Source organism: Macrobrachium rosenbergii, chromosome 2 (assembly GCF_040412425.1).
Source record: "Macrobrachium rosenbergii isolate ZJJX-2024 chromosome 2, ASM4041242v1, whole genome shotgun sequence".
NCBI classification, from domain to species: Eukaryota; Metazoa; Arthropoda; class Malacostraca; order Decapoda; family Palaemonidae; genus Macrobrachium; species Macrobrachium rosenbergii.
Genome location: NC_089742.1, coordinates 96,082,747 through 96,107,418, shown reverse-complemented (window position 1 = coordinate 96,107,418; position 24,672 = coordinate 96,082,747). Strand labels below are relative to the sequence as shown.

Below are 24,672 nucleotides of genomic sequence, written 5' to 3'. Positions count from 1 at the left end.
AGGGAGGATCTATGGAAAGCATATAATTGGAAAGTATTTGGAGGGAGGATCTGTGAGAAGCATATAATTGGAAAGTATATAATTTAAAAGTGTTAGGAGGGAGGATCTGTGAGAAGCATAGAATTGGAAAGCATTAGGAGGAAGGATCTGTGCAAAGCATATAATCTGAAAGCATTAGGAGGGAGGATCTGTGAGAAGCATACAATTGGAAAGTATTAGGAGGGAGGATCTGTGAAAAGCATATAATTGGAAAGGATTAGGAGGGAGGATCTGTGAAAAGCATAAAATTTGAAAGCATTGGAGGCAGGATCTGTGAAAAGCATAAAACTTGAAAATGTTATGTGGGAGGGTATATGAAAATCATATAATATGAAAGCATTAGGAAGGAGGATCTCTGAAATTCATATAATCTGAAAGCATTATGAGGGAGGATGCGTGGAAAATCATATAATTTGAAAGTATTTGGAGGGAAGATCTGTGAAAAGCATATAATTTGAGAGTATTAAGAGGGAGGATATGTGAAAAGCATATAATATGAAAGCATTAGGAAGGAAGATCTGTGAAAAGCATATAATCTGAAAGCATTATGAGGGAGGATATGTGAAAAGTATATAATTTAAAGTATTATGAGGGAGGATATGTGAAAAACATATAATTTGAAAGTATTAGGAAGGAGGATCTGTAAGAAGCATGAAATTTGAAAGCTTTAAGAGGGAGTATCTGTGAAAAGCATATACTGTAATTTGAAAGCATTAGGAGGGAGGATCTGTGAAAAGCATATAATCTAAAAGCATTATGAGGGAGGATATGTGAAAAGCATATAATTTGAATGCATCAGGAGGAAGGATCTGTAAGAAGCATAAAATTTGAAAGCATTAGGAGGGAGGATCTGTGAAAAGCATATAATTGGAAAGTATTAGGAGGGAGGATCTGTGAAAAGCATATCTGAAAGTATTAGGAGCGAGGATTTTTGAAAAGCATATAATTGGAAAGTATTAGGAGGGAGGATCTGTGAAAAACATATAATTTAAAAGTATTATGATCGAGGATCTGTGAAAAGCATATAACTGCAAAGTATTAGGAGGGAGGATCTGTAAAAAGTATATAATTGTAAAGTATTAGGAGGGAAGATCTGTGAAAAGCATATAATTGGAAAGTATTAGGAGCGAGGATCTGTGAAAAGCATATTCTTTGAAAGTATTAGGAGGGAGGATCTGTCAGAAGCATATAATCTGAAAGCATTAGGAGGGAAGATCTATGAAAAGCATATAATTGGAAAGTATTAGGAGTGAGGATCAGTGAAAAGCATATTCTTTGAAAGTATTAGGAGGGAGGATCTGTCAGAAGCATATAATCTGAAAGCATTAGGAGGGAAGATCTGTGAAAAGCATTTAATTGGAAAGTATTAGGAGGAAGGATCTGTGAAAAGCATATAATTGGAAAGTATTAGGAGGGAGGATCTGTGAAAAGCATATAATCTGAAAGTATTAGGAGGGAAGAAGAGAGCAAGAAGTAGAAAGTGCTAAATATAAGAAGGAACAGAGGCATCGGAAAAGATTTTTTTTAATTACATAAGAGACCAATTTTTACATCTAAACTTACAAAAATGTTTACTACCAAAACTTAAATGTTTAGCATTACCTCTTTGGCTTTTTCTAGTTCTTGCTTAAGGAGAGCCTTCTGCATGATGCTTTGGGCATGAGCAACCAATTCTTGGTGGGAAGGTGGTCTTCGAGGCCCACTGCCAACATTATTCATACTTAAGTTCTTGCCAAGAGAATTGCCAGTAAACACTGCAAAGAAAATTATTATACATTTTCAGTAGTAAGCAGTAATACAAACAAGAATGCATTATGCAAATAATAAAATATGTCACTAGTCATTAAGAACACTGTTCCTTTACCTACTTAAATTTTAAAGTTTTACACATGCATACATAAATACTGTGAACAAAAGTTACATAACAGTTTTCATTAGCTTTTGATTGCAACAAAGTTCAAATTTCCACATTTTTTACCAAAAGACACACGTGACTATAATATGCAAATTACATAATATGTTAAACTTACAAAACTAAAACATTTACATACTTAATAACACCATATATGCACGAAATAATTGTAACTTCTCAGGTAGACTAGCTCATGCAGATCTGGAAGATTAAAGTTTCTATTTCTGTTTAGTGCAACATATCATGACGACAATATTTTTTGTTTTTCTTTACAAACACGCTTATTACTGCATCATTTGTGGAAATGACAACTGCTCTACTTTCTACAAATTTATGCTTGTATTTCGAAGTGCTAAATGTTAGCTGGCATCAGTGGCAGTTACATCTGCAAGTATGTTCTCTATGTTGTGAGGAGCCCGGAAACTTTGAGTGGGAAAATACGTCAATGGGTATTATACGGCGCATCACCTGCCAAACACTTCAGTGACTTTGACGTTGCCATGGATCATGCAGCAATTACTTAGTGTTTATATACATGTTCACCTGTTTGACATTGCCATGGATCATGCAGCAATTACTTAGTGTTTATATACATGTTCACCTGTTTGACAAAAAAACTATGTTGAATTTGTATGAGACTTTGCAATAATAAACTGAGGTCATTTCTTCTGACATTACTATTCAGTTTAAGTTATAAGTGTTCAAGTTTCCTGTTTGTTTGTGTGTGTTTTATCTAAAAGAAACTGGTATGTGTTAATCTTTCGAAGTTTTTCGATTGTTCTGAATTATCATTGGTTTGATATGTTTTCTGTAATAAATGCATATCTTACTTTATTTCTCTCAATTTTCTTGAGTTCAACCTCTTATGCTGTATACACACACAAACACACGAATGTATGATCATAATCACTTCAACACACGATTCGTTTATCACACATCACCAAAGGTGAAAAAATGAGATGGTGTAGGTCCTGACTGGTTTCATCTTTATTTCGAGGCCATTGACAAAGAAATGATTCATAATGGTAAAAATCACAATATACAGTATATACTATAGAGACAGTAACAGCGAACATACACAACCGTTTGCGACTTCGAATCCACAACTGACAGGTGTCAAAAGAGTGATTGGTGACTAAACTCACTAGTCCTAGTGGTAGAAATCACAATATATACCCACAAAACAGTACCAACAAACACAGGCTGTTGGCAACTGTAAATCCACACCGACAGATAGATGTGAAGGGTGAGTTATGGAAAAACTCAATAGTGCTTGAGACCCATACTGTGTTCACAAACATGATAATCCTTTTTCCATGCATATCTACAGTACTGCCTTCCTTAGAATTTAAACATTTTACAGATTTCTTCTGAAATTATAGTATCAAGTTTATACATGCCTTCACTGATATTCATATCATGATCAATACTTTCTTTTACAAAGCTAGATTCAATATTTCTTCCTGTGCATTTTTATTTTGGCCAAAGCAATTAGGTTACGAAATCAGTGGTCACATTTGTGTTTTAAGAGCAATACATATCTGTAGCCCAGAATACACTGAAAATGAAAGAGATAAGATTAGGAATACAGACAAGAATTGAAAGTTCCTGAATGTGTATTATACAATGCATTAGAAGTGGCAAAAAAGACTGTATCAAAACAAAAAAGGACCTGATAACACAAAAAAATTTGCTTGTACTGGTAGACCATTGATTTTCAGGCATCCCTGGTTCTAGGCCACACCAATTTTTTTCTTTTTCCAAACCAGTGATGGTCCCCCTCTTGTCAACACACACTAAACAAATATTAAATATAAATTAAATAATTAAGTGAAATACATGTATAAACAATTACATAACACAATCTACGAAGGCGTGCATCTTCCAAATACTGTAATGACCTTACACTATACCTGTACTAGTTTTCCTGCATCTGTTCATGCCCGTTTTTTATGCAAAATTGACCACTATCATTCTCTGTCGTTTTTACGTGTGACATGTAACATGGATTTTAGACAATGTATTATTGTTTGCTCAATATCAGACCTATATCGTGATTCAGCAGACATTCTCTATTGATAATACTGTACAGTATATACTTATTTGTAGCAATTCTTACCAAATCCTTTTTCTTAAGGTTTACCAAATATTTATGCAAAATTAGCAAACAGTGTATTAGTCTAGCAGTGGCAAGAGTTTTGAAATTTTGATGGGCATTTTAAAGTTTCGATCATAATTTTGTATGGATTAAAAGAGGTTCCGGATCAGCGGATACTGGAAAATCAATGGTCTATCTGTACTACAAGAGAATAATGTGAAAGCTATCCCTCCATCTTCTTAAGAATTTTGGTGTTAATGTCGCATTTAAGAATAAAACAATGAAACGTGTACTTGTAAAGAACTCTCGTGACAATACTAAAGTGTGTTTATAAATTTCAATGTAAGTCTTGTGACAACTTTTAACACTGGGCAAACTGGTAAAATACTGGAAAAGAGAATAGAACAGCATAACAAGTTTAGACATACAGGGGTGAACAGTAGAATTTTTATACAAGTTAGTGAGAACAATCATGGTATGAACTGGGAAGGGGCAAGAAAGATAATGTATTCTAATATCGCACTGGAAAGGAATGTCATGGAATCTAGTTTTATAAAAGAAAGTTATGGCCATAATATGAATAGCAGCCAAGGCACGTATGAACTTGATCCCATTAATTTCAAAAGAATTTTCGAAAATTTTTAAATTTTAAGGAAGGCAGTAGATATGTGTGAAAAAACAACTGTTAAATTCATGAACATAGTATGTGGTCACTAGCACTAATGAGTTTTTTCATAACTCACCCTCAACACCTGTCAGGTGAGGAGTTGTAGTTTCTAACAGTCTGTATCTGTCAGTATAGTCTCTTGAGTATATATCTGGACCCCTACCAGTTGCACTAATGAGTTTAAGTCACCACTCCCCCTTTGAAACCTGTCAGATGTGGATTCAGTCTCAAACAGTTGTGATGTTCGTCCATACTGTTGCTAGTATATATAGTTTTTCTACCAACATGTAACAGTCCTTCGTCAAGCTGACCTGGTCAGGACCTACAACCAGTCTCTTACTGTATATACATGTGTGTGTGTGTCATCTCTTCTTATCCACTTGCCCATCATCTGAACACAACCATATCATGAGTCTAAGGAAATGTTGTTTACATCCATAAACAGACTGAAAAGGGTTTAGAGGTGTGAGAGGCCAGGAAAAGTTCAAAGGTTGGATGGAGAGAGAGAGAGAGAGAGAGAGAGAGAGAGAGAGAGAGAGAGAGAGAGAGAGAGAGAGACTTGTTGGGAGACTGAAGCACCATGGAAAGGGAGTGCACCAAGGTTTCCTTGGCTGGGAGGGGGTAGGAATGCAGTGTTGGATGGGTGGCGAGGGGTAGGCAGGTATTTGACTTCGACAGAGCTTTTTTTTATGTTTAAGCCTTTTCAACATTTTAATAAAGAATATTACAATACTGTATGCAACTTGTAATGAAATAATTATGAATAATGCAAAAGAGAGAAAAGAGAGAGAGACTCACACTATGTAAATTTGTAACACATGCACAGCACAAACACACACTTCTTTTTTGTTTCTATTTTACACTATTTTCATTTTTATTTTAACTCTCTGTTCTCATTTTTGTGTTTTGTCATAGGTTTCACTGCAAAAAAGATGAAAAAACAATAAAATTTAAAACCCAAAACACAGAAAAATGCATTCGATATCACCTAATGTTAAATTCCAACACCATCCCCAATAGAAAGCCAATGCCACTGATTCAAGATATGTTAGCTCAATTAGGAGGTGCAAGGATATTTTCATCTTTAGATTTACTTAGTGGATACTGGCAAGTACCGTTAGGCAATAAAGAAGTCGAAACCATACACAGCCTTCAGCACACAAAAAGAACACTTGCAATTTGAAGTCATGCCATTTGGACTCACTTGGCTCCTTTAACGTTTGTTAGATTAATGCTTCAAATATTAGGGGATACAGAAAATGTTGCAGTTTACTTAGATGATTTTATCATTTTTAGCAAAGATTTAGAAAGTCACCTTAAAACTTTAGAAATAGTCCTAGAAAGATTAAGAAGAGCAGGATCAATCAAATTAAAGAAATGTCAATTCTTAATGAAATCCTCAGAATACTTAGGACATGTAATTAGTGAAGATGATCTGCGAATGCAAGCAGGCAAGATAAAGGCAATAGTTGAATATCCAGCTCCTACCAATCTGAAAGCATTGAGACAATTCCTAGGAATAGTAAGCTACTATAGACCTTTCATTAAGGGCTTTGCTACAATAGCCAAACCATTAACAGAATTAACAAAGAAAGATGTCAAAAATGAATGGAATAAAGAACAAGAGACAGCCTTCCAAACAATAAAGAGTAAAATGGTCAGAAATCCCGAACTAGTCTACCCAGATTTCTCCAAAGACTTTTACTTAGCCTGTGATGCCTCAAGTACCGGGCTAGGGGCTATTATTACAAAAGGACAAAACAAGAATGAGAGCAGTATATTATGCCAGTAGAGTTTTGAATGCTGCAGAGAGAAAACTATAGTACAATAGAATGAGAATGCTTAGCATTATACTGGGGTCTAAGGAAATTTAGACACAATCTTAGGACATAAAGTCAATGTACTTACTGATCATAAAACAATTTGTGATTTGTTTAAGAAGAGAACTTTTACAAATAACATGAAGTTCAATAGATGGTTCATTAGTGTACTAGAATTTGCCCCAGATAACATGAAGTTCAATAGATGGTTCATTAGTGTACTAGAATTTGCCCCAGAATTCAGATATATCCCAGGGAAATTTAATACACTAGCAGATGCATTATCCAGATCCCAAGAAGAAACAGAGAAATGTATTACCACTAATACTTTTGCTTTAGCTGTCAGGTGGTAGATTTAGATTTAGAAAAGTACAAATATAACAAGGGATGGATACAGAAATCAGGCATATAATAGGACAATTAATGACAGATGAATCTTTAAAACCTGATTTTTTTTTAATCAATGGATTATTGTATAAAAGACCAACAGAGAAGAATGGTTATTCTCGTCTATACATCCCAAAACCACTAATCAGAGAAATCTTAGAACTAACCCACTCATACAAGTTAGCAGGACATCCTAGAATCAAAAAGACAAATAGAATCCTAACCAGAAACTATTTTTGGCCCCATTGTAGTGAAGATGCCAAGAACTTTGTACAAAATTGTGTAGTTTGTAATAGAAATAAAAAGGTAATGTAAATCCAAAAGCTCCACTTGAAAAATACCCATCAGAGTTGAATCCATTTCAGGTCGTATCTATGGACTTTTAGGTCCATTTCACACCACTGTTAGAGGAATAAACAAATATTAGTCTTTTTAGACTATCTAACAAGATATGTAGAAATTGTACCAGTAAGAAATAGAGATCAATTACAGTAGCAGAAGCTCTTAAATCTTGAATTATTACAAGACATTCATGTCCACAAGTTCTTCTTTCTGATAATGCAGCAGAATTTACTAGTGAACTTTTAAGAAAATAATGTGAATTTTATGAGATAAATAAATGTCAAATCACAGCATATAAACCAATTTCAAATGGAGCAGTAGAAAGAACTAATCATAAGATAAAGGATATCCTGAAAACTTTAGTTAAACCTAATACAGAAGACTGGGATTTAGCTTTGGAAGACGTACAGTTTACTATAAACAATACTGTAAATGAAACAGTAGGAGAATCACCACAATACTTGTTATACAGATTTCTCCAGAAGAGACTACCAAATATGTTACCAGCTGATGCCACACCACCCTGACATACTTATAACTACTTAAGACTATATTGCCTGGAAAAACTAGACGTACTTGTGAAACGATCAAACAAATAGGACTAGACTTAAAGAAGCTCACAGTGTCAAGCAAAGTACTATGACAAAAATTGTAGTATGTGCTCATGTATATGTTCAGAATCATGTTCTAGAAGGTCCTATTGTAAAGGTATTCCCAAAGTTTCAAAGTTCTTATAGGGTATTAGAAGTGTTAAAATTAAATAAGCTACAGATCAAAAGTGAGAGTGATCTAAAAGAAAAATTGTTCATACCAATCATGTAAAGGTAATAAAAACAGACTCTTGGTCCAATAAAAGAATAGTTGAATTATTGAAAGAAGATAAACAGGAACCAATAAATAACAAATACAACTTAAAAAAGATAAATTTATGTAAAGTGTTGAACTGTTATATATAAAAACAATATATGTAGACATTAAATTACCTCATGTATACAGAATATCTGATAAGGCTTATTCTTACAGATACAAACATGTGGTTCTTCTTGATTATCATAACACTGCTTTAAAAATCCGAGATGGTGATCGGAAGAAGGGTGCACTACTAGAAAAAAGGGATCTGTGAAATTAATAAAGGACTTGGGAATAGTGAATTGACATTACATCAGTGCTTATCAATGAAATGACGTTGAAAGATGTTTCAAAGGAATTTTGCCATTGTTGGAAAAACTAGATGATGACATAGGAAGTGTGTTAAATACAAGATCAAATGATCCCTCATACCTTTTATAGGAACAGCACTTAATCAATTGTTTGGTGTAGCCACTGATTCTAATGTAGAAAAAGAAAGGGCCCGTATAGACAAACTGGAGAAATGGGCAGCAACAAGGGGCATTGTACTAAATAAAAAATGATACAATCTCAAAACTTAAACAACAATGAATTAGAAAAAATAAAAGTATTCAGTAATACAGTGAACAGCAACATTACCAATGAGATTAAGATAATAACAGATGAACAACATTTAAATACCTTTATGAACAATGTTAGAACTGTCTTGCAAGACCATGAAGATCTGTTAAATGCCATTTTGTTAGCATATAAAGGAATATTAAAAACATTAAATCAACCAAAGGGAGTTAGAGGGCATAATTAGTGATTTTTTGGTAGAAGGACATTATACCCCTATTCAGTAAACATATAATGGTCTATTATAATTTGATAACAACCAAGGTAGTTAAAAATAAGATTATTCTAGTGTTACCTATCCTTGTGTTCAAGAAATAATTGAAAACAAAAATCAAAGAGACAGTAATGTAAAACAATTATAAAACATGATTTTGTTTCCATCCTAGTAGAACAGTCAATTTTTGTATTTTCACTGAATACAGTAACAGCAACTATTAATTGCCATAATATAAGTATTGAAATTAATTTCAATAATGTCCATGCTTTTGATAAGACATGCAAGTTAGTTATTCCTAATAAATTATATTATGAACTTCATGTCTTCACAGAAATAACAATCCATAAAAATGCCCATACATGAACTACTCTGGTGAAGTTAAATGAATTTAAACTGTCTCAGAAGTTAAAACAAATAAAGGAGTTGGATTTAGTAGATGAATTTTTCTATTACAAAGAAAATGTTTCACCAATTCTGTCTCTATTCAACTTGGTCATAATCATAATTGTAATAATAGTGTTTACAATTTTAGTCAAAGGTGTGGTAATTTCAAATATTGAGAGGATTATAACAGAAATAAAAAGGGCCAATGGAGAGTAAAATGATCTTACAGACACAATTTACTACTGAATTCTTTGTATATTATTATTTGCATTATGTGTTAAAACAGTTAACCATTTTTACAGTATGGTAATTCATTGTATATGTATATATGTATCTCTTTTGATTCATGATATAATGTGTGAATTTTCTACCATATATTCTTAGTTGATTTTTTCACATTACTACATTGACACAGTTTGTGCAATTTAAATATTTTTGAGATATCACTTGATGGGCAATCATATAAATAAAATTTTATTTGTGTGATTTTGCAATCATCCATTGAACTGTATTCTTTTTGTCACACTGAGGGCAGTGTGAGATAGCATGACCAGTGATGTAGTGATGTAATATATATATATATATATATATATATATATATATATATATATATATATATATATATATATATATATATATATATAGAAAGAGAGAGAGAGAGAGAGAGAGAGAGAGAGAGAGAGAGAGAGAGAGAGAGAGAGAGAGAGAGAGAGAGAGAAGCCTAAAAAGCTAAAAGATTATTATTTAAAGTTCAAATGAGCTGATTGAGGCAGGATTTTTGCATGAACTCAAAAAAGTATATCATGTTGAAGCCATAAAAACATTCATAAAAGTGAGAAGTATTAGCCTCGCGATTAAGTTAACAAATCATGAGTCAGCACAGCCAAAAAACTTACAGCAGCTGGTTCTATAACCCCCTTCTCAGGAGGCGTTTTCATGAAATCCAGGAAATTGGGGCTGGACAAAGTGATGTCACTTCACACCCTCAATCAAACATACTAGGGAGGGTCTTTCACACACCCTCCTAAGATCACCTCAATCAAGTCTTCTAAGGAGAGATTTGAATCACACCCACTACAGTCTTTCCAATCAACTATTTGAAGGGGAGGCCTTGCTGATAAATCCTTCCAATAGGGCTAGAAGGAGGTGGAGATTGCAGATAACAAGAATTCCAAGGGTCCAACAGGCTAGAGACCGCCAGAGAGCAGATCAGAACTGTGTCCTTCAAGGGAGAGTACGTCTCCCCTCGCTTCCGTGTTTCCCATATAGACTGAGTCAAGTTAATTACTCCAGAGTGATTTTGTTTTATACTACTTTAACTTGTTAATTTTGTACTGATCCTTATAATACTAAGTACTAATTAAAGTGAATGAAGAAATTACCGATCTCATCTCTATACGCCTTTCTGAGATATCAATACTAAAAATAATTAATCTAAGAGAGATAGTACATCATCAGTGATAGCAATGCAGAAGGACATCACGGAAATCAAGGTAAGAAGTGAAAAACTAAAAACATACAACAGAAAAAGAAAGAACTTTAACATATATATATATATATATATGCCTTATATCATGAGATATTTTGATATATTTACTCTTTTATTTATCATGTGTTATGTGTAATGACAGTGATTACTGAAGTGTCATATTTAGTTTGCCATCAGATCTCAAAAGAACTAATGATTTAAATAACTTGAGAGCGTAATTTAGAATGAATAATATCGTTCCTGATAAAAGCGTAGTATAAGAAACACGTGCGTGTGTTCGGCGAAGACTTGTTTCATTTCAGTTGTCATTAGTTGAGATAACAGTGTGTGCTTTGTTTTTGCATAACATGAGGACAATTTGGAATAACAATTTTCACAAGTTTGCGTGAGGTAACATGAATTTTACTTATTAATACAGTGGTATAATAAGTTAGGAAAATTTTGCCTTAGTGAAATTATTATTGATAAATCTTTTATGGAATTGTGTGTGTTCTTGTGAGTGCACTCTTCATATTTTCACATTTTTTTTATGTTTGTGATGTATCATTTATTTAACGTAGCATTTTAAATATTTCTTGGTAATTTAACATTGCATACTTTACTTAATTTTTCATTCATTAAGATTTTCTTTTCAAATCTTGAGTAATTCTTGATAGTTTAAATTTTTCTTGATTAATTTAAATTCCTGATAAATTAAAGTTTTTGTGAATTAGTTTTGTTTCATAATTTAATTCAAGAATGAATAAGTTTTGTGTTATTTTCAAGTAATAGTAAATTTTTCAGATTATGAATTCTAATTAAAAATTTTGAATTTCAAAATTTTGAGAAAAAACAGTGTTTCATTTATTGACCACCAGTGAATAGGATTAATTGTGTGTGCACAAGGCAAAATGATAAACATGCTTTGTTCTTTTAGTTTTGCTTAAGTGAATTAAGACCAGGGAAACAGTTAGTTATTTAATGGAGTGATGCCCTTTTACTCTAGAATATTTCTTGTTTAATTGTTGATATGCCACACATATTCTGATAAACTTGTTTGATTTTTCAAGTGATTAATATGTTATGCAATGAATTTGAAAGTATTTTTACAGTGAATAATGTATGAAATTCACTGATCATGGTTATTCATGAGAGAGAGAGAGAGAGAGAGAGAGAGAGAGAGAGAGAGAGAGAGATGTTGATAAAACTGATGAGCCATGAGACCAAGTAGATTGGAGTTTAAGTTGTAACTAAACAACCAAGTTGAGATATGGGAAGGAGGAGCTAGAGGATGGTTATTAAATGAAAGGTCAGCAAAATTGACCTGATTTGTCCTTTGCCAAAAGTGGGAGTTAAGATTGAACCATTAAGAGCAAAGCAGACATCCTCAAGGAGGAGGAGTTTTCTTCAACATAGGTCCAGAGTTCATTCTGATCAATTTTTAAGGAGAGTTAACTTGAAAACCTCTTCTGGGTAAGATTGTGTCACTCTCCTCTCTGAACATCAAGAAATTTCTAAGTCCAGTGTGGCTGGCCGTGTGAACTATTATAGTGTTATAAAAAATAAAACCTAAGAAAAACCGTGCCCGGTGAATCCTTACCCCCTCCTGAAATAAGATAGAAAGTGTAAGAAGAATAATTTCAAGTTTACGTTTCTACTGAGTTAACCAAAAGTTACTATCACAGAACTCAATACCCAGGTCTTCCAAAGTGAAACAACAACAGACAGAAACAGAGACATTCATATTTGAGACCCCATAACATAAAAAATTGGTGGCAGCGGTGGGATTTCGCCAGCGCACATTTGAAAAACAATAAATGTTCACGGCCCTAGAAATTTACAGAGAGTGAGCAGTGATTGCTCTAATAACTAACTCTCAAATTAAAAAGCGCAAACAATTTCAAGATGGTCTTCAGCAACTAGAAACATAAACACAGTAATAGAAGAGAGCAGAGGAAACGAAGCAGAAAAAATATTCCAAGAAACAGTGAAACTTTTTGCGTCGATCGGAATGAAAAATTGACAGTGGTAAATCTCTGCCCAGTTTGAAACTTTCGAACGTTAGCAACAATAAGATCAACAAGAAATTCAGTTTAATAATTAACTATTACAATAATAAGAACAATAGTAATAATCACAGCATAGAACAGCGGTGATTTTTATAAGAAGTATAACGAAATTTACAAGATTAATCAGCAACTCGCCTACTCATGATCGATCGCAGCAAGTGAAGTCAGACAAAAACAAACAGTGCTGGCGGACGTATGAAAGTCGCTAATATCTACGTCAGTTCAGGGAACTTTTCTATCGTGTATGCGGACTTAAATACACGAAATTCCCACAATTTTTGGTTGCTAAAAGGTGACTAAGTGGAAATTAGCGGTACCAGAGCGGCGGCGACGAGAGAGTGGATGACGACGAGCGATAGTGAAGAAAAACGAAAGAGATACAGTTTTGGAAGTCAACGACCTTTGCTGATAACCGCCAACGCGTTGAAGTTACCGTCTTCAATCAACAGGAGAATAGACACTGGTATTTCCCACTTCAATCAACAATTTGGAAGGAATTCCAAATTTTCTTCGACAAATTCAGCAAGTACGGACTTGGAAGTCGGCCAAGATGTGCCGATTATCGCTGGATGCTAACGACACATTTGCGCTCATGTGCGATCAGCGCTATCTTCAAGTGCAAGATGACATGAAGCTATTTGAATAGTAATCATTCATTCCTAGTATCGGGGAATTATCAAGAAAAATTTTTTTTCTGTGAATAATTAATTTTTTATGTGCATGAAATTTTAACATAATTATTTTTCCCTGCAGTGTGCAAATAATTTTTTTTTTCTCAAACATAAATAATTCAAATAAATTATTTTTTTTTGAAGAATAATTATCTGAATAATATTTCCTTATTGATGTAAGAAGGAAATAATTTTTTTTTTATTTAGTAATTTTTTTACGAAACAAATTTTCGTTCACTTGGTGATAGAGATAATTCTGTTTAAATTATTCTATCATAATTTTTTTGTTATACACTTGGCGCAGCATTTTTGCAATGGAACCCAAACAACTGTTATAAGTCCAAACTAATATCAGACTTTTTCAGATTGTGAGAGAGTCCTATGAAGGAATGAGTTAGGGAAAATTGAATTTCTATTGTCAAGTGGATACAGTCACTAAGAACTCAGCAAACATGAAATTGAAGTAAGTTATCTGCTTCTCAAATTTTTTTTTTTCAATTTTTTCATTCTTGGAATCATTGAATATTTTATTAGTTGATATGAATGAATCCTTGGATGAAGTAATTTCCCGACTGCAACAGACAAGGGGCGGAGACCAGACTCAATATAACCTAAGGCCTGTACCTGAACGACTTTCTAGGCAAATTAATCCTAGTAATACTAGATCCAGACGTTCTCATAGTCAGGGTCCCCCACTTAGTTTACAGATAACTAGTGCGCTTAACACTTCCGTTGTAACCACTAACCCAACAAATTTGACTGTACCTGCTCAAGCCGCAGTAATCACCCAAGCCTCTAGATTTTGTGGAACGGTAGACCAAAGTAATGTAGATAAAAGTAGACTAGAAGAATATAGTGTAAATCAATGGCTGGCAGACACAGAAAGCAGAATTTCAGCTGCCGGTATCACAGATGAGAGAAAGAAAATAGATGAAGCACTCTTGTATGTTAGTATGGAACATGGTGATGCACATACAGTTCTTCATTCAGTATTTTTTAAGAAAATTACTCTGTTTAACGAATTCAAGAAACAGTGCTTACAGTTTTGGCAACCAGAAGCACAGAAAGATCCATGGTACAACATAGGATCTTTCCATCATCAGAAATATGATGGTAATCACTTAGTGTTAGCAACCAGAGTTGAAGAAGCTATAGACAGAGTGACGACAGATATGAAAGATGTAGGAATTGTTGTTGGAAGGAAGGATGACTTTGATGATGATGAAACAGATTTAGCTAGGATATCCAAGGTATATGTCATTAGGGCCAATCTACGATGCTTTGGGTAAGGAAGAAAGAGTAGCCTTAAAGAAGTACTACGATAGGAAGTCAAATGATGGAATTGTACAAACCTTGATGTACATAGAAAGGAAAGTAAAACAGAATTCATCAAGTAGTAGTGCAGATTTTACGGGAACCGTAGCTAGTGGAAGCCCAAGAAATAATAGCAACCAGTCCAGTAGAAACCAATCAGGGCAAGCTAGGTCTAGGCATCAGGGAAACAGAAATTCGTCTGATAGAAATGGTGGGAACAACAATAGGAGATTTAATCAATCAAACAGAAACAATCAAGGTAGGCCGCCAAATAGAGGTAACAATGGGAATACCACTGGAACCAATGGAAGTAACAGTGGAAATAACAGGGCTCCTGGACAGAGGGGAGCTAGTCAAGGCCAAATTTCAGGGAATAATAGACCACACTCAAATAGGCAGAGACAAAATTGTGGAAATTGTGGTTATTCCAACCATACAACACAGAATTGTAGAAGAAACAAATGGTGTTCGAATTGCAATAGGATAGGACATTTGATCCAGAACTGTTGGTACAACAGACAGGGAAATTCTCAGGGGTCTCAAAATAACCACAATACTAAGCCTAATAATCAGAATACCTCACCCAGTAACCCAAATCAAGGGAATTCTCAGTGACAATCACAGAGAGCGCAGCAGAAAGGTCCATCCTTACAGAAAGAAATAGTGACATTGAATAAGGATGTATCCCCAACAGACATTACTCGAAGTAATGAAATAGTGTTTTCTGTAAAGAATTTTAATACGTGTCAGGAAGAGTTGGCCATCATACAAGCACACTTAGAAGGTGTACTGAGTTCCATATTGCTGGATACAGGCAGTACTGTAAGTATCATAGATAAAGGCACTTTAACAGAACATATAGGTTGTGAGCTTTCCCAAATGAGAAAATCCTATAGGACCATAAAGGGGATCGCTGGAAAGCAAATAAGGGCTCTAGGCAATGTCATTTTAGAGATAAAATTCTAAATAAGAAATTCAGGGAAGAGTTTGTGGTGGTGGAAGAGAAATATTTTCCAGCTCAAGCTCTATTTTCCTTCCAGGCTATGAAAAGATGTGGAATTACACTAGATTGTAGCAATGGAAGAATAACTATCAAGGAAATTGATAGAGGAAATGTTTGCTCTCTTGAAGAAGAGGAACAGTTTCAGATAAACTTGATCACTTTACCTGAGACAACCTCATCTGAAGAAGTAGACATCAACAGATAGAAATAGAATTTAATGCTAACCAATCATTTGTTGATTGTTCCCTTAGGACAGTTTTGTTTTGTTAGTTGCCTCCTTTGTTTTTGTTTTTTTTTTTAATGGATGGCGTTCAATGATTGGGGTAGCAGCAGCAGGTATCAGTACCTGCCAGTCAGGTCCTGGCAGCAGAGCAGAGCAGCAGAGTTTCTTGAGGACGAGATGGTTGCCGTGTCGGCTCTGTCTTGGTCGATGGTGGAGGGCGTCATAGAAGTGTTCCTGTTAAGCAGCTTGGGGCTGTTTAAACGACTGTCTTGAGTTTGTCTGGTTATGCTACCCAGAGTTTATACAGTTTTGGCATTATGTTTTGTGCTGCTTGTTTTTTTATGGGTGAAGCCTGTTTATTAATTTATTTAATTTTGCTTTTTTGAAACATTTTTTTGACTAAGTATGATGATTCATTTTATTTAATAAGTGTTGTTTTGCTGCGGTCTTATTTCGCATGTAACTATTCAATTTTGATCCTGAGTATTTTGGATAATGTTAAATTTTCTATAGAACAATTTTTGGTAATGTATTTTTGGGTAATTGACTTTTTGGTATATAAGGTAATTTGAACCTGATGTAAATATGTATATAACTAAATTGTAAATAAATTAATTTTAAAGGTAACTTTTTTATTTTGTTCTGCTCCTCCCTCCTTTGTTTGTCACCTCTCGTCAGTCATTACAGCCCAATTGCTTGTTTAGAACCTGTTGATCTCTCCGACAGTGTGTAAAATTCAATGATAGAAGAAATTAGTCAAACTTTTTCCCTACCACTCAGGAGGAATTCTCAGATAGCAGGTATGAACCTGATAACTCAAGACAACAAGTAGATACCTCCGAAAGAACTTAGTTCTTTTCCCAACCTGAATCCTGACACGCTAATAGAAGATACCTAATAATAGGATAAGATACTGAAGAGTATCTCAATGAGGTGTTGCTGTTAGGCAACCTGAAAATGACAGAGATAAGTTCTGTGATACCACAAGATGAAAGTTCAGATGCTACTGATGTCTGTTACACTGCCGATGTACAGAATGCAGAAGAAATCTGCTTAGTTAGTACTGCCGATGATAATCTTGTAAAACTTTAAATTAAATAGTAGTGTTCTACTTCATCCACAAGGTCTGACAAAGGTTTGTCTTAGAATTGTAACAGATAAAAACCTAGGTGATACAGATGTGTTATTAGTTAATGAAGACTTACCAGACTTTGTGAAAATGGACAATTCCTAGTAAGACTTAATGGTGGAAATTACACGACTTATGTGTATAATTATTCTGACAAGAGACTAGAATTGCATGCCGGCATAGAATTCTGTAAGGGAATTGTGATTAATAACCCTTTACTAACCATAAGTGAAAAAGCATTTGTCTCTGTAGCTGACATAAGAGTTAAATTAGAAGGGGAAGTAAATAATACAGATTTTCCTCATTGTAGGGACAGGTTAATACAGATATTAGAGAAATATCGGAATGTTGTAGCGGTAACAGGAGATAAGTTAGGAAGGACAGATGTCCTGCAGCACAAAATAGTCATAGAAGATGGTGCTAGACCCTTTTATGTACCTAACTACAAACTCCCAATAAGTCAAAGACCCATCGTAGACGAGATGGTTGAGGAGATGAAGGAAGATGGAGTCGTAATTCCTTCTAGGCCACCTTATAATTCACCTTTACTGCTAGTTCCAAAGAAAGACGGTAGTTGGAGAATGGTAATTGATTACAGGAAATTGAATTCCCACACCGTCCCTGATCGAATGCCAATGCCAGTCATTAGTGACATGTTAGCTCAATTAGGTGGTGCCAAGGTTTTTTCTAGCCTCGATCTACTAAGTGGATATTGGCAAGTTCCTCTCGATGAAGAATCCAAGCATCTCACGGCATTCAGTACTCACAAAGAAAATTTGCAATTCGAGGTAATGCCGTTTGGTCTTACTTCTGCTCCTTTAACGTTTGCACGTTTAATGCTGCAAATCTTAGGAGATGTTGAAGACGTATCGGTTTATCTTGACGATGTAATAATTGCTAGTAAGGATGTAGAGAGTCATTTCAAGACAATAGAATTAGTATTAGATAGGCTCAGAAAGGCCGGATTAAAGGTAAAAATTAAGAAATGTCAGTTCATGAAGAAATCTCTAGAATATCTAGGACATGTTATCAGTGAACATGGTTTGAAAATGCAAGAAGGAAAGATTAAGGCTATTGTGGACTATCCAGCCCCAAGAAATTTGAAGGCACTAAGAAGATTCCTAGGTATGGTAGGGTATTATCGACCTTTTATAAAGGGATTTGCTACAACAATAAAACCATTAACTGAGTTAACTAGGAAAGATGCTAACTATGAGTGGAAAGATGAACAGGAAACAGCGTTCAAAACACTAAAGGATATGTTGATAACAGATCCTATCCTAGTTTATCCAGATTTGAGAAGGAATCCTACTTAGCCTGTGATGCTTCAAGTACCGGACTAGGTGCCGTCTTGATGCAAAAGGATAAAACAAGGATGAGGACTGTATACTATGCCAGTAGAGTTTTGAATGCAGCTGAAAGAAATTACAGTACAACAGAAAGAGAATGTTTGGCCTTAGTCTGGGGATTACAGCAATTTAGGCACATTTTGCTAGGACATAAAATTAATGTTTTTACAGATCATAAACCCATTTGTGATCTTTTCAAGAAAAGGGCTTTTACCAATAATATGAAGTTCAATAGATGGTTCGTTAGCGTATTGGAATTTGCCCCAGAATTTAGATACATACCTGGTAGATATAACACATTAGCTGACGCCTTATCTAGATCACAAGAAGGAACAAGAAACAAATTACCACTCATAATTTCGCCTTCAGTTGTCAAATCACAGACCTAGATTTAGACAAAGTTCGTCAGGAACAACAAAAGGATTCTAGAATAAGGAAGTAATTGGTAACCTCTTGCAAGGTGAGAAAAATTCAGAGTTTCAATTGATAGATGGATTATTATACAAAACTTCAGACAACAAATGCTTATTCACGTTTGTACATTCCTAATACACTGATACAGGACGTCTTAGAACTAACCCATTCATACAAGTTATCAGGACATCCTGGAATTAAGAAAACATGTAGAACAATCACTAGAAACTATTTTTGGCCTCGATGTAGTGAAGATGCTAGTCGATTTGTTCAGAACTGCACCATATGTAATGTACATAAAGTGAATGTCAATGTCAAGGCTCCTCTGGAAATGTATCCTTCAGAATTAAATCCTTTTCAAGTAGTCACAATGGACTTCTTAGGTCCATTTCCAAACACCATCAGAGGAAATAAACAGATTTTAGTTTTCATTGACTATTTGACCAGATATGTAGAAATTGTTCCAACCAGAGACAGAGAAGAATCAACGGTGGCAGAAGCCTTTAAGTCTAGAATCATAACCAGACATTCATGTCCTCAATTTTTGCTCTCAGACAATGCTGCTGAATTTACTAGTGACATTTATGAGATACAGAAATGTCAAATAACAGCACATAAGCCAAGCTCAAATGGAGCAGTAGAATGAACAAATCGCAAAATAAAGGATGTTCTGAAAAAATTGGTAACACCAAACACTGAAGATTGGGATTTGACTCTCGAAGACATACAATTTACTCTAAACAACACAGTAAATGAATCAATAGGAGAAACTCCTCATTTCCTATTGTATGGCTACCAAAAGAGAATGCCAAATTCACTTTTGGATGATGCCTCACCACCCAGACGTACGTACAACTACGAGGACTATATTGCTTGGAAAACAAGACGTACGTTTGAGACCATTAAGGTTACCTGGACTAGGTTAAAGGAGTTACATAAAAAATCTAGTAAGTATTACAATAAAAGGTCCACCATACCATCGTTAAAGGTAGGACAACAAGTTTATGTACTCAATCCTATTCTTGAAGGACCTAATACAAAGGTCTCTCCAAAATTTAAGGGTCCATATAGAGTTTTAGAAGTTTTGAAGTTGAATAAATTCAAGTTAATGCATGAGATTACCTTGAGAGAATCTATTGTACATTGGAACCACATTAAAGTAGTTCATTCAGAACCTTGGTCGTCTACCCAGTTGACAGATTTGTCTAATAAAGATAAGATAGAGAATTCAAATAAAATAGAATCTTCAATGACCCCAAGGTATAATTTGAGAAGAAGGTAATGGCAAGTGCAATGGTAAACAAATGTAGTTGATAAGATTTTTACTGCTTAATAACATTACTTCAGCAAATGGATTGTTTGGTGGTTGGCAGTGAGTCAATTTGTGAACTCACTCGTACAACTAAGGAAGGGAGCCATCATCAAGGAACATGGCAAGGTTAAGATGATACAGGACCTAGCCATTGTTAAGATCCGGACGGAGTCCATTATCGATCAGCGAGAGCAGTTAGTCCAGCTGAGCAATCAGTGTCAAAGATAGAAATTTGTACAACATGCTCTCCAAGTTGCAGAGAGACATTGATAGTGTTATGCCAAGGAAAGTAGTAAAGCGATCACTCATACCCTTTATAGGCGTCGCTTTACACAATCTATTTGGAGTGGCTACAGATGGTAATGTTGAAAAGCTAAAGGAAAGAGTGGCTCAACTTGAAAATTGGGCTTCTGAGCAGGGCACTGTCTATAATAAAGTAATAGGAAATGTCAATCAAAATCAGAAAATGATCACAGTGCTGAAAGAATTTGTGAATAGTGCACTCCATAATATTTCATCAGAAATTGCTAGAATCCATCAAACAGAAATGATGGAGCAACTGCTCATAGAAGCAAGTAATTTCCTTCTGGAATACAAGGAATTACTCAATGCGATCATGATGGCAGGTAAAAACCTGCTGTCGCCTTTTCTGATAACCCCTAGTGAAATTGAAGCCATTATTCAGAATGTTGTGAACAACCACTTGAAGCCACTAGTAGAAAATATGGTGGACTATTATGGCATGATCACAGAAAGTAGTAGCTAATCAAATAATCCTAGTGATCCCTTTCAATAATCAAGACATCAACTCACTGATGTCAGTCTATCCATTCCCAATGGTAGTAGATAATAAGTCCATTGTGCTAGAAGGAACAGTTCGACACTTTGCCTTGCAGCATGATTCGTTCCTAGTGACCAAAAATTCCCGAACATGAGTTCAGGGAATGTGTCATGCTTAATGATGATGCATATGTTTGTAACATTGTGAATTTCTATGAACCCTTGAGTGCTCTTCATTGTCTAGATGATCTTGTAAACAACAAGAGAATGGTAAGAACCATTGTAAGTACCTACCGTTTACAGAAACCTTCAAGGCTCAGATCATTGATGATGAAATTTTTGTGTTCTCAGCAAACAGACTGAATGCTAAGATTGACTGTAAGTCAAACAAAACAGAAATAGTTTTCATTAATGTGCACTCATTTTCATCTGCTTGTGAATTGGTCATTCTATATAATTTGTATTACATACCTACAGTCTTCACGGCGTACAGTTTGAATTTCACTAAAAGTGTACATCAGTTTGAAGCTATTAACAATTTCAGCTTTCAGAACTGGAATTGGCGACACTCACAAAGCTAGAAGAGGTTCATACTTTCTTTCATACATATAAGACCAGATTTCTCCAATCATCTCATTCATAAATGTCATTCTTTTTGACTGTTTGCTTTCATTTCCTCTATACTTGTCAGGAAATTAATATTGAATAAGCACCATAATCAAAGACATGATGGACAGAATCCTTCCTAGATAGTGATAATGTTTACCATTGACTTGCATTGAACATTTTATGATTTATTTTTTTTTCATTTACAATCTATGATTTCTTTGATAACAATTACAGTGTTTATGATATGTGAATTTTTACCAATTATCATGATTGGTAACCAGAAGTAATAGGCATTTGATATTTTACTCTGCCTTATTTTTCTGCATTTATTTTGAGTATTTGATATATATATATATATATATATATATATATTATATATATTTATATATTATATATATATATATATATATATATATATATATATATATATTATATATATACATATATTTGTCTTGTTTTGTGTTTAGCACTATGATGCATTATAATATTTCTTGCATTTATTTGCTTACTAATGGGAGTTATTGATATATATATTTCTATTGCACTGATTATTGACATTGAAGTAATTGACTATAGTCAAGTTTTTCTTTGAATGTATATTATAGCCATTTATATAATTTTATTTCCATACACATGCTTACGTGACTACTTTATTCATTTTTGCATTACATTATTATTGCTGAATTTACCTTAGTTGGTTGGCTTAGAATTAATTTTTGTAATGATTTTATATGATGTTGAGATGGTTAATCCTCTTACATTGATTGATTCAATTTATAATTTTGTACACTATAGTCAATGTAGGTATGTGGCCGAGTGATGTTATGCAATGAATTTGAAAGTATCTTTACAGTGAATAATGTATGAAATTCACTGATCATGATTATTCATGAAAGAGAGAGAGAGAGAGAGAGAGAGAGAGAGAGAGAGAGAGAGAGAGAGAGAGAGAGACGGTGTTGATAACTTGAACTGATAGAGCCATGAGACCAAGTAGATTGGAGTTTCGAGTTGTAGACTAAACAACCAATGTTGAGATATGGGAACGTAAGGAGGAGCTATAGACGTGGTTATTAAATGAAAGGTCAGCAAAATTGACCTGATTTGTCCTTTGCCAAAAGTGGGAGTTGGAATTGAACCATTAAGAGCAAAGTAGGCATCCTCAAAGGGGAGGAGTTTTCTTCCACATAGGTCCAGAGCTCATTCTGATCAATTTTTAAGGAGAGTTAACTTGAACCCCTTCTGGGTAAGATCTGTGTCGCTCTCCTCTCTGAAACCAAGAAAAATTTCTAAGTCCAGTGTGGCTGGCCGTGTGAATTATTATAGTGTTATAAAAATAAAACCTAAGAAAGTGCCCGGCGAGTCCCTTACCCCCTCCTGAAATAAGATAGACAGTGTAAGAAGAATAATTACCAAGTTTTTTTAAAGAGATCGCTGTTACCTTTAGAGTACTCAGAAGTAATTCCTATTGTTATGAGAGTTCAGGTATCTGGCTGAAGTGAGGTAAATTTCTGAACATTGAGATTAGTTGTATAATAACCAGGTACTTGGTACTCATCATGACAATATTATATAGTGCCCAGAGACCCGGGAACAAAAGAAAATATCACTCTGGTTTATGGTTTATACTGGTGGTGGTTGGGATATATTTTGATAGGAGAGTGACCACACAGTTATTTTTTGCTTTGAAATGTGAATTATTTAGTTGAGTAACTTAGAGAAAATGGCTCTGTTCGATATCCAGAAGTTTTTAGCAGCTCCTTCCATCCAAGAGTTATCTGAATCCAACCTGACTAAAGCACAGTGGACTGCTTTAGCAGTGGCATGTGGGGGTAATGTGTCTACTGGTATGATTAAGGCACAAATCAGATGTATTGCAATCCAGGCATTGATGGACTCTGTTAAAATAGATGAGTTAGGAGAGGCACAAGAGTTGTTGAATGCAGCCTAGGCACAATTTATAAATAAACATGAGCAAAAGAAAGAGGAAAGTGATGCAGACGCAGAGCTTAGATGTATAGAAGCAGAAGAAAATTTGATTAAGCTGAAGATGCAGGCTGAAAGAGAGAAAATGCAGGCAGAAAGAGAAAAAGAAGAGAGAGAAAAGGGAAAGAAAAGAAAAAGAAAAAAAGCAGCAGAAGAAGAAAGAGAAAGAACAAGAGAGGAAAGAGAAAGAGCAAGAGAGGAAAGAGAAAGAGCAAAAGAGGAAAGAGAAAGAGCAAGGAAACAATAAGATTATGAAAGAGATGAAATTGATAGAAGCCCGCTCCAAGTTACCTGTAACACTGTCTAACCCTACTCAAGGTAATTCAGACCTTGTATTTGATGTAGTAAGAGTGCAGAAGTTAATTCCAAAGTTTACAGAAGCAACTCCAGATGAGTTTTTTGATCACTTTGAAAAAGTGGCTTCAGGTATGGGATGACCAGAGGATAAATGGTCAGTCTTATTACAGTGTGTTCTCATTGGTAGAGGAAGAAGTGCCTATTTAGCCTTATCAGCTAATCAGTGTAAAGAGTACAAGGTACTTAAACACAATGTGCTACAAGTTTACCAGATGACCCCTGAATATTATAATGAAAGATTCAGATCTCTGAGAAAGGATGACAAGATGACTTTCTTGGATTATGCTTACAAAGTAAGAAGTTTTAAACGATGGTTGGAGGCAGCTAAAGTTAAATCTATGGACGAACTTGAGGAGTTAGTAGCCCTACAGCAATATCTTAAGGAATTCCTGAACACATAAGAACATATTTAAGAGAGATATCTTAAGGAATTCCTGAACACATAAGAACACATTTAAGAGAGAGAGAGAGGTTAAGAAACTTGACAAAACTGCTATATTGAGTGAGGATTATAACATCATTTGTAGCAAAAGAAATTATAATGTTAAGTACCAGAACCAACAACGCACAGGTTTCAGGTCTCATCCAAATTTCAGGAACATTACAACTGGAAATCCTTCTAGTGGCTATGCCAATACAAAGCCAGGTAATACCCCTC

At 34.6% G+C, this 24,672-nt stretch overlaps 1 protein-coding gene across 4 annotated transcripts in view; it reads right to left on the bottom strand.

Moving 5' to 3' along the window:
• Nucleotides 1-24,672, bottom strand: part of LOC136849218 (uncharacterized) — a 760,295-nt gene that overhangs the window by 384,994 nt on the left and 350,629 nt on the right. For all 4 annotated transcript variants that reach the window (XM_067122421.1, XM_067122439.1, XM_067122450.1 and 1 more), the window contains exon 8: nt 1,642-1,793. In XM_067122421.1, the coding sequence (XP_066978522.1) occupies nt 1,642-1,793 (152 nt within the window). The remainder of the gene's footprint in view (nt 1-1,641; nt 1,794-24,672) is intronic.